The following is a 12,004-nucleotide window of genomic DNA, read 5'->3' on the forward strand; positions in this document are numbered from 1 at the left end:
GCTGTTCTGTTTGCGAATCCATCGTAAAATTGCCACACACCAAACACAGAGTATTATGGAAATCACTGTGGACACATAACACATCCTTCCAGCTCAATGCCACTCCGCACACTAACTCATCAGATATGCAGTTCCCACCACCTAGTGGTGCAAAGATCTACTACTACTACTACTACTACTACTACTTTCCAGATGGCAGCACCAGTCCCGAAAATTTTGGATTCCACCTCGTATGCATTCAGTGTGTTCTCCTTCAGATTGCACATCTGAAGTGTCCTCAATAAACTATGTATCAGACTCTGAATTATTGGAAGTTTAGGTTTCTTGAGTTTTTCTCTTTTTCTTTTCTAAGAACTAACTTTTGCTTCTATCCCCTTTGCTACTGCTACAGTTTTCTTCTCTTCGAATAGTTTCAAATGTGCCCAGAATCAAAACAATGTTAGCTGCTTAACAGAGTCAGAAAGCTGATTTTACTAGAGCTGATGACTCTTGGTGAGGCTTGCTGATTTTGGAATTTGGCCAGATACCTTTTGGATTCACATTTATTCCATTCTTTGCATATTTTATGTCAAACTGCTAGTGTATTACAAAGTCATTGTCTCTAAGTATATGTCTGTTACATGGGAAGAGACCAGTTTTCCAGAGGCCATTTATAGCACTTTCCTTTGTTACTACTGTCAAGCAGGCCATTTCAAATAACATTGTAATCAAAAATGAGGTTACAACTTGACCTATGTTATTTGTCCACCAAGTTTATACCACCTGACAATGATGTGTTTTAACAGTTACATAAATTCCACACAAGAGGCTGCATTTTATGTGTGGAATGAGGTGAAAAAATGATATGGACACTGTTTTCTCTTACTTTGTCTAGCAGATGTGGACACTATCTTCTTTTATTTTGTCTATCACACAAATATGATATGATGTCCTTCAAAATTTACCAAACAGGATCACCACAAAATGGCTTCACAAAGTTCACAAAATTGTCAAATCACTTAAATATGAGGCTGAATCCAGCTATTAGGATGGAAAGCTGAAATTATCCTCATATTATATAGTAACTGAAATAACGAATTATTGGTAATGTAATGTAAATGGACAGATAAAAAAAATCTACTCACCTAGTGGTGGTAGGGGAACAAACAAACGAACGAACGAACGAACACACACACACAAAAAAAACACACACACACACACACACACACACACACACACACACACACACACACACACACACACACACAAGAGTACTTTGTGACTCATTAATATTGATGTAACAGCTACTCAACTTTAGTTAATAAGCCCTACATGCACGTACACCTAAAAACATGGAATTCAACACTTTTAAAATAAAGGATTCTTGACAAGGTCCAGCTCTGCAATGGGCTTATTGTCATCAGCTCCACACCTCAGGCACTGTGAGACCTAATTTCTGATACTCCCAACATAGCTGAGTGCTTACTTTAGTCAGAATCTAACTGTCTCACAGTAACAAACTTTCCCATAATAGGCACCTTTCCTCTGTATTCAAAATCATTTTCAATAATAATAGCATCATTTGGATAAATTAACAACAAAGTCAAATAAGAACATAAACAGTCATTTTTTCAAATAGAATTATAGCTGCAGTTAGGCAGTTAGTGCATTCCATCACCTGGTGTCTGTAGTTTCTCATCCGCAGATCAACAGATCACCAAAATTAGTGAGTTATATTTTTCTTGAAATTTAGGGAGAAATGAAACACAATTTCCATTGGAAAACCATATTCTACACTTGTACTGCCAATTAGGAAACCATGCAGTCTTATTAGCTGCAAGTCTTTTTTGGATCATTATACACCTCCAACCAGATTTTAATAAATATTGTCTTAAAGAATTTAAATGACTTATTCAGATATTCTATGCCGAATAGTTGAACATAATCTTCCCAGCATATTTGTAAATTTGCTTTGAGACCAAAATTTATGATCTCATCATTAAGTATTTATCCTCTCTCACTCAATTTCAGCCTAGTATTTTTTTTCTGTTGCATCTGCTTTCCCATTCCATCTGCTACTTCTGTGAACTGTTTTATGCTTAAACTTTATCTTCAGCAACTTAATTTTCACCTGATTATATCAAAACTGAGAGTGATAATGAATCTTAATATACCTGAACAAAAGGGCAAAAGGATTCCTGTTGACCTTGGAACATATTAGAGTGTGTAACTTGAAAAAAAGTACATCATTACTGGTTTCAGTTGCGCCAAAGAATTGAATAATTAGGTACGTAGTTACTCTCTCATACACTTGTAATTCGAATTTGGTAAAAGATAAAATTTTAATAAAAGTCTGATTGATCTAAAATTACTTACTCCTCAAAATAATAATATTCTCTCGTTCCTATAAAATGAGCATCCTAAAAACAACTTGGGTAAATTTTGTTTAGAATTTTATGAATTCTTTGATTTAATTTTTGTTAGCATGTATTAAAATACTTCTCTTAAAGATTACAAATAATATGTGCCAGAGTTGTTCTTATAACGACAAGAGAAGCAACCACAGAAAAGCCATTGGCACCAACCACGACAGAGACAAAAAATATTGGCCAGATGGCAGAACCAAACTCTTGATTCAATGAGTGATGAGGAAGCCTTTGACTTTGTGTTACCTGCACAGCTAAGCTAACACCTCCTTCAGACTGCATTTAACTCTGGACATCAGATCACTAAAGTTTTGAGATCATTGCTGACGTCCTATACTTCCATGTATAATGTTTAACTGGCATTATTTTCCACTGAGTGTGTGGTACATCTCGCTGGTATGATAATATGTTGCTGAATGTGCTACCACAATTTGTGACATGGCTGTATATGTTGAGAATGTCTGATATGGGACTTCCTTTTTTGTGCTAACAGTTTTGTTTTGTCGACTGTTCATCTTTAATAACTGTAAATCACTGTTAACATTTTGGGAAATGACAAATTCTAGTGCAAAACAAGTGTTATAATATTTTCATTTTTGTATGAGTATGACCTAGTTGTTTGTGGTATGAACTGTCATTACAGACAATAAACAATTACTGTTCATTGGACTGTTTCACTTCATTACTCGTGCACTTGACCCTCTCACTTCAAGACTCAATTAATTGAAATGAAGCTAGCATTCAAGAGAATTATATTCTTTCAGCTCTACATCATTTTTTATTGTATTGCAAAGAGGAACAAAAAACAACAAACAGAAACACTCATAGTCTGACTGCCAGCTGCCAAACCCAAGTGCTTCCAGATCATGAACTAGCCACATACAGTCCACAGCCCAACAACACACAGATGCTCTGTCTGTAGAATGTCCCCTAAAAGAATTAGGAGGTGCATAAGTCACTGTAGACAAGAACTGTGAAGGAAATAGTTGTTTCCTTTACCTTTTGAACTATCGAAATAAAATCAAAATAATATAACATGCAACACGTCTAAATTTAAAATTTTTCTTCTGCTTACAAGTTTAGATTTTGGACATTAATATACCAAAGACTATACTACAGTTTATGTGCAAGGTAGAGTTTACACAAAAGTATGTATAAGAAGTAACAAACATAATACCACTGCCCACATGTAAGTCATCTGCACATAACTCTTAGGCATTGTGCCACTGGCCTAGCAGTTTTCCAAGACTCTCTGATAATGACAAATTTGTCATTGACAGAAATTTTTATTTCTTTTTTCACAATTAAAAGCTGAAAACAACAGTTCAATTCAATGCACACTATTCAAATTTCCCGCTTCCTACAGTGGATTCCAAGACGTGTACTGTTTTTACAGTACACCAAGATTTTCTGTCATCTGCTGGCTGCTGCAAAGAATTTCAGTTACTCCCTTACCTGCTGTAAAGATTTTCAGCTACTCCCTTACCTGATTTTGTACTGATTCCATAAGTCTTTTCATATATATCTCTACTTGGCAGCAGGTAGTGACTTGTAGGAGCACTATGACCTTTGGCATGCGCTATTTCCTCTAGCTCCTCTTTCAGTTCCTGAAATGCTGACTTAAGTGGAGGCTGTATCATTGCACGTACCTAAAAAGTTTAAAAAATTATTTCTTGTTTACAAAGTAAGGGTTTATTAACTAATTTATTTTCTATAATATGCAATTAGTGTTTGCTTTTGTTTCCATAAATGCTTCATTGAAGATTCCTTTTATTGTGTTCATCTCTGAACAAGAGGAAATAATTAGCAGTTACAAAGCAGAAGATGTAATAACTATAGTAGTCCTTCGTTCATTTTTGTTCAATCACTCTACATATCAAAAACACATAAATATACTAATATAATAGAGAGAAACATTCCACGTGGGAAAAATATATCTAAAAACAAAGATGATGTGACTTACCAAACGAAAGCGTCGGTAGGTTGATAGACACACAAATAAACACAAACACACACACACAAAATTCAAGCTTTTGCAACCCACGGTTGCTTCATCAGGAAAGAGGGAAGGAGAGGGGAAGACAAAAGGCTGTGGGTTTTAAGGGAGAGGGAAAGGAGTCATTCCAATCCCGGGAGCGGAAAGACTTACCTTAGAGGGAAAAAAGGACAGGTATACACTCGCACACACACACATATCCATCTGCACATGTACAGACACAAGCAGACATTTGTAAAGGCCTTTACAAATGTCTGCTTGTGTCTATATATGTGCGGATGGGTATGTGTATGCACGAGTGTATACCTGTCCTTTTTTCCCCCTAAGGTAAGTCTTTCCGCTCCCAGGATTGGCATCTTTACAAGTGTCTGCTTGTGTCTGTATATGTGCAGATGGATATGTGTGTGTGTGTGTGTGTGTGTGTGTGTGTGTGTGTGTGTGTGGGCGCGCGCGCGCGCGAGAGAGAGAGTCTATACCTGTCCTTTTTTTTCCCCTAAGGTAAGTCTTTCCGCTCCCGGGATTGGAATGACTCCTTTACCTCTCCCTTAAAACCCACATCCTTTCGTCTTTCCCTCTCCTTCCCTCTTTCCTGATGAAGCAACTGTGGGTTGCGACAGCTTGAATTTTGTGTGTGTGTTTGTATTTGTGTGTCTATCAACATACCAACGCTTTCATTTGGTAAGTCACATCATCTTTGTTTTTAAATATACTAATACTTACACGATTGGGAAAAATAAGAGACACATCGTCCAGTCTTCCTTTAGCCTTGTTTATACAAACGATATACAGTGCATGTAAATGTGTGACTTAACAAATGCCAGGATCACACTTTTGACTAGACTCACCCACGCGCCAATGTCCAGAAGGAGTTTGAACGTTGTAGTGTTCCAGGCTAGGGATAATTTCAGGCAATTTTTTGAAATATACAGACATTACTAATGTTAGTGGCAGGTAAAATCTGATGAGTATAAAAATAAATATCTGTAAAATCAATATTATCATGAGTTTATTGATGTTGGAGAGACTACTACACATCCGGATGCAACCAAAGACTTCACACACACACACACACACACACACACACACACACACACACACACACACACACAGTGTGTGTGTGTGTGTGTGTGTGTGTGTGTGTGTGTGTGTGAGAGAGAGAGAGAGAGAGAGAGAGAGAGAGAGAATTCACAGATTGCTTCAATTCGTACAGACACGTGGACTAAACTATTATGAGGGTAGATTAGCTAGAATCACTTCTTACTTGATCTTGAAACTTTTAGTTAAGCTGCAGTGAGTAATTAACTTGACTGCTAAAACTAAGGTAACTTAACCACCACTAAAGATAACTTATACAAAACTAACCATAGCATATAGTGAATTTGGAACATTACAAAATCCCTTTGTAGAAACCAACACCAATATATAAAGCAATATGAAGTCCAGGATTGAATAACACAAATTTTATGAAAAGGATACATTGCTACTCATCATATAAAGGAGATACTGAGCTGCAAGTAGGCACAGCACAAGGATTGCTACTAATATAAACTTCTGGGCATAAGGCAAAATAGAACGAAGATACACACATATTCACACAAACATAGCATCACATACATGATCACTGTCTCAATATATAATGTTTGGATTAAGTTACTTAAGTAAATGTAGTATGCAGTCTAATTTTTTAGGGTAGCACATGTATGGATTCAGAATTTTTTCACGGTTAAATTTGATATATTTCCCTAAGAGTCATATATGTGAAGTTTTATGTACTCTTGTCATCACATACAAACGAGTAACTGTCTCATTTTTCTACGGGGATATGTGAAATACGACACAGGTCCACATATTTTACAAAAGATATGCTATGTTAGTGCAGATATTTTGTTTGTATTGTTACTGATTTGAGGTAGTCTTTGGGTGGTGTGCAACAGTTGTAGATAACCGGCAGATGCTTTTATGCCACAGCAAGTATGTCATGAAGTTTCCAACATAACGCAGATCCTAAAGTGGTTCCTCAGGGAAGAAGAGATCGAAAATCATCAAAGAAGAAAGTATATGAAAATTGTTTTATTGTATTATTTTGTTGTAATCAGATACCCACAATGAATGTACAGTTTCAAAGCTCCTGCAATAAATGCAAACTGTTGTGCTATTCACTGAAAGTTCCTTGGATGTAGTCAGAAGAAAAATAAATTAATATATTACAATGGAACACATATCAACAATAATTTGTCACTAATTTGTCGCCTAGAATCATCTCACTCTCCCACCATGAACCATGGACCTTGACATTGGTGGAGAGGCTTGTGTGCCCCAGCAATACAGATAGCCATACCATAGGTGCAACCACAATGGAGGGGTATCTGTTGAGAGGCCAGACAAACGTGTGGTTCCTGAAGAGGGGCAGCAGCCTTTTCAATAGTTGGGACAACAGTCTGGATAATTGACTGATCTGGCCTTGTAAAACTAACCAAAACGGCCTTGCTGTGCTGGTACTGTGAACGGTTGAAAGCAAGGGGAAACTACAGTCGTAATTTTTTCCCAAGGGCATGCAGCTTTACTGTATGGTTGAATGATGATGGCCTCCTCTTGGGTAAAATATTCTGGAGGTAAAACAGTTGCCCATTCGGATCTCCGGGCGGGGACTACTCAGGAGGACGTCGTTTTCAGGAGAAAGAAAACTGGCGTTCTGCGTATCGGAGTGTGGAATGTCATATTCCTTAATCGGTCAAGTAGGTTAGAAAATTTAAAAAGGGGAATGGATAGGCTGAAGTTAGATATAGTGGTAATTAGTGAAGTTTGGTGGCAGGAGGAACAAGACTTCTGGTCAGGTGAATACAGGGTTATAAATACAAAATCAAATACGGGTAATGCAGGAGTAGGTGTAATACTGAATAAAGAAATATCGTATTTACTCGAGTCTAAGCTGCACTCGAATCTAAGCCGCACCTGAAAAATGAGACTCGAAATCAAGGGAAAAAAAATTTCCCGAATCTAAGCCGCACCTGAAATTTGAGACTCAAAATTCAAGGGGAGAGAAAAGTTTTAGGCCGCATCTCCAAATCGAAACAAAGTTGGTCCACTGTAATATGAGACAATTTAGGTCGAATGAATGACGATACAGCTACAGTAGTTTGGTTCGAGTCGTAAGCTTAGCAGTTAAGCTTTACCAGGTAGCCATTGCTATGCGTCAGGCGCTCCGCCCGTATTTATACGGGTATCCTTCCTTTTTCACGTGCTTCGTCTGTTTTGAATTGATTGCTTATTTTTCTTTGATCTGATAAGCGCAGTTTTCTTTGTTATAGGTGTTTACGTCACTCTACGATGAATATGCATTACTGTACTGTGTCATGCTTTGTTTGTCGTACTCCGATACTGCGTGTTTACGGCCTGTCGCCGATCGCGGCATGGCTTGCTTTTGTGCGCGCTACCGCCGCTTACAAATAAAAAAAAAAAAAGAGAGAGAGAGGAATCGTCTCATTAGCGAAACAATGGCAAGAGACTGCTACTTGTTGTTACTTACACTGCTGCTTTCTTTGATAATGATCAACAAGAACCAAATAATAGACTGCGTATGATAGAAGATGTTCTGAACGAGAGTTTAGCGAAAAATTTTCTCCATTTGAAAATCTTTGCAGGCGCCTCTTTAGTACATTACATTCTGCACAGAAATTAGAGTCATCTTAGATTTAAAAATCTAGTCAATTGCTCGCTTCATTTCTGACTGTATCACTGTTTAGCATAAGAATAATACGAATATAAACAAGACATGATATGTATATTCTTCCACGTTTGCTGTTGTCTCACTCTAGTTTTGTGGTTTATTACGCAGACAGGATTTAAATGAGATAGCAGCAAACACGAAACAGAACAAGGCAAAATGTTTATGTTCGTATTATTCTTATGGTGACGAGAATACTGCATGTGATTCACAATTTATGAAAGTTCCTATTAGCAACCAACTCTTCTCACAGATAGGAAAAAATTCAGAACGTAGAGTTGGCCATATTGACAAACATCCTAAACATTGTTGCCAGTCGGGTTTTCGTAGTACATTGAAATGCTACTACATTCGAAGATGAACAATACGGAATTTGTATTTACTTCGTTGGATAATGTATGAAAATGCAGTGGTCGAAACTCGGCGCGGAGAAAAAAAGCTTGTCTTCCACCTTTTTTTTTTTAAATTTATTTACTGACGCAGAGGTTTTGGTGCCAGTATTTATCTTTGTGCCTACAAAGGATGCCTGTGTAGCGCTACATATATTCGGCGGCAGAACTAAGTTGTGGCGGCACCCACCGACATTTTTAAGAACTTCCGCTTGCTTTGCACTCGATTCTAAGCCGCAGGCGGTTTTTTGGATTACAAAAACCGGAAAAAAAGTGCGGCTTAGATTTGAGTAAATACGGTAGGAGTGCAGGTAAGCTACTACAAACAGCATACTGAATGCACTAATGTGGCCAAGAAGAGACGCGAATCCCACACCTACCACAGTAGTACAAGTTTATATGCCAACCAGCTCCGCAGGTGACGAAGAGATTGATGAAATTTATGATGAGATAAAAGAAATTATTCAGATAGTGAAGGGAGACAAAGATTTAATAGTCATGGGTGACTGGAATTCGGCAGTAGGAAAAGGAAGAGAAGGAAACGTTGTAGGTGAATATGTAATGGGGGTAAGGAATGAAAGAGGAAGCCGCCTGGTAGAATTTTGCACAGAGCATAACTTAATCATAGCTAACACTTGGTTCAAGAATCATAAAAGAAGGTTGTATACATGGAAGAGGCCTGGAGGTACTGGAAGGTTTCAGATAGATTATATAATGGTAAGACAGAGATTTAGGAACCAGGTTTTAAATTGTAAGACATTTCCAGTGGCAGAAGTGGTCTCTGACCACAATCTATTGGGTATGAACTGTAGATTAAAACTGAAGAAACTGCAAAAAGGTGGGAATTTGAGGAGATAGGACCTGGATAAACTGACTAAACCAGAAGTTGTACAGAGTTTCAGGGAGAGCATTAGGGACTGATTGAGAGAAGAAAGAAATACAGTAGAAGAAGAATGGGTAGCTTTGAGGGATGAAATAGTGAAGGTAGCAGAGGATCAAGTAGGTAAAAAGGCAAGGGCTAGTAGAAATCCTTGGGTAACAGAAGAAATATTGCATTTAATTGATGAAAGGAGAAAATATAAAAATGCAGTAAATGAAGCAGGCAAAAAGGAATACAAACGCCTCAAAAATTAGATCGACAGGAAGTGCAAAATGGCTAAGCAGGGATGGCTAGAGGACAAATGTACAGACGTAGAGGCATATCTCACTACGGGTAAAATAGATACTGCCTACAGGAAAATTAAACAGACCTTTGGAGAATAGAGAACCACTTGTATGAATATCAAGAGCTCAGATGGAAACCCAGTTCTAAGCAAAAAAGAAAAAGCAGAAAGGTGGAAGGAGTATATAGAGGGTCTATACAAGGGCAATGTTCTTGAGAACAATATTATGGAAATGGAAGAGGATGTAGATGAAGATGAAATGGGAGACATTATACTGTGTGAAGAATTTGACAGAGCACTGAAACACCTGAGTTGAAACAACGCCCCAGGACTAGACAACATTCTGTTATAACTACTGACAGTCTTGGGAGAGCCAGCCCTGACAAAACTCTACCATCTGGTGAGCGAGATGCATGAGACAGGCGAAATACCCTCAGACTTCAAGAACGATATAATAATTCCAATCCCAAAGAAAGCAGGTGTTGACAGATGCGAAAATTACCAAACTATCAGTTTAATAAGTCATGGCTGCAAAATAATAACACAAATTCTTTACAGACAAATGGAAAAACTAGTTGAAGCAGACGTCTGGGAAGATCAGTTTGGATTCTGTAGAAATGTTGGAATATGTGAGGCAATACTGACCCTACAACTTATCATAGAAGATAGTTTAAGGAAAGGCAAAACTACATTTCTAGCATTTGTAGACTTAGAGAAAGCTTTTGACAATGTTAACTGGAATACTCTATTTCAAATTCTGAAGGTGGCAGGGGTAAAATACAGGGAGCGAAAGGCTATTTACAATTTGTACAGAAACCAGATGACAGTTATAAGAGTTGAGGAGCATGAAAGGGAAGCAGTGGTTGGGAAGGGAGTGAGACAGGGTTGTAGCCTGTCCCTGATGTTACTCAATTTGTATATTGAGCAAGCAGTAAAGGAAACAAAGGAAAAATTAGGAGTAGGTATTAAGATCCATGGAGAAGAAATAAAAACTTTGAGGTTCACAGATGACATTGTAATACTCTCAGAGACAGCAAAGGACCTGGAAGAGCAATTGTACAGAGTGGACAGTGTCTTGAAAGGAGGATATAAGATGAACATCAACAAAAGCAAAATGAGGATAATGGAATGTAGTCGAATTAAGTCGGTTGATGCTGAAGGAATTAGATTAGGAAATGAGACACTTAAAGTAGTAGATTCGTTTTGCTATTTGGGGAGCAAAATAACTGATGATGGTCGAAGCAGAGAGGATATAAAATGTAGACTGGCAATTGCAAGGAAAGCGTTTCTGAAGAAGAGAAATTTGTTAACATCGAGCATAGATTTAAGTGTCAGGAAGTCGTTTCTGAAAGTATTTGAATGGAGTGGGGCCATGTATGGAAGTGAAACATGGACGATAAATAGTTTGGACAGGAAGAGAATAGAAGCTTTCAAAATGTGGTGCTACAGAAGAATGCTGATGATTATATTGGTAGATCACATAACTAATGCGGAGGTATTGAGTAGAATTAGGGAGAAGAAAAATTTGTGGCACAACTTGACTAGAAGAAGAGATCGGTTGGTAGGACATATTCTGAGGCATCAAGGTATCACCAATTTAATACTGGAGGACAGTGCGGATGGTAAAAATAGTAGAAGGAGACCAAGAAATGACTACACAAAGCAGATTCAGGAGGATGTAGGTTGCAGGAGGTAATGGAAGATGAAGAAGCTTGCACAGGATAGAGTAGCATGGAGAGCTGCATCAAATCAGTCTCTGGACTGAAAACAACAACAACAACAACAACAACAACTACAACCATCTCAGCAGACACCGAAGGGTCACGGTGATGAAAAACTTTAGGTCTTTATTCGTCATCCAGATGCATGGACAAACATGGAGAGCACACTCTAAGGAGGTTAGTAAAGGGTCCAAACAGAGACCCCTCTAGGCACATTCTAACTGCTAATCCCACCAAGGGATAAGTGTTGTGGGGTCAGTACCTCTCGTATGCAAAAAGAAATTGGTAAATTGGAAGATTCAAAGACTGTGAGATGAAGATTCCATAAGTGAGCAAAAGTTGGTATCACTGGAACTAAGAAGGAAGATACCTGCTTCAACAAGGAGGCTTTCTACAGGTCTGGTATGAAAGGTGCCAGTGGCCAGTCTTATCCTCCAATGGTGGAAGGGGTCCAACAATTTCAAAGCTGACCCTTTCAATGTGCCATAAACCTGGCAACCATAGTACAAACCAGGCCCAGTAAGTGTGTAGAAGAGCAGTGTGAATTGCACCTAAAGGTATATGGGTAAGGAAGTACACAGTATTAAGCTTTCACATGCAGTTGGT

At 38.1% G+C, this 12,004-nt stretch overlaps 1 protein-coding gene across 1 annotated transcript in view; it reads right to left on the bottom strand.

Annotated features, from left to right (window-relative positions):
* Positions 1–12,004, bottom strand: part of LOC126183362 (EF-hand domain-containing family member B) — a 395,037-nt gene that overhangs the window by 292,603 nt on the left and 90,430 nt on the right. Inside the window, exon 3 of the mRNA XM_049925285.1 lies at positions 3,892–4,054. Coding sequence (XP_049781242.1) covers positions 3,892–4,054 — 163 coding nt within the window. The remainder of the gene's footprint in view (positions 1–3,891; positions 4,055–12,004) is intronic.

This window comes from Schistocerca cancellata, chromosome 1, assembly GCF_023864275.1.
Source record: "Schistocerca cancellata isolate TAMUIC-IGC-003103 chromosome 1, iqSchCanc2.1, whole genome shotgun sequence".
Classification (NCBI taxonomy): Eukaryota; Metazoa; Arthropoda; class Insecta; order Orthoptera; family Acrididae; genus Schistocerca; species Schistocerca cancellata.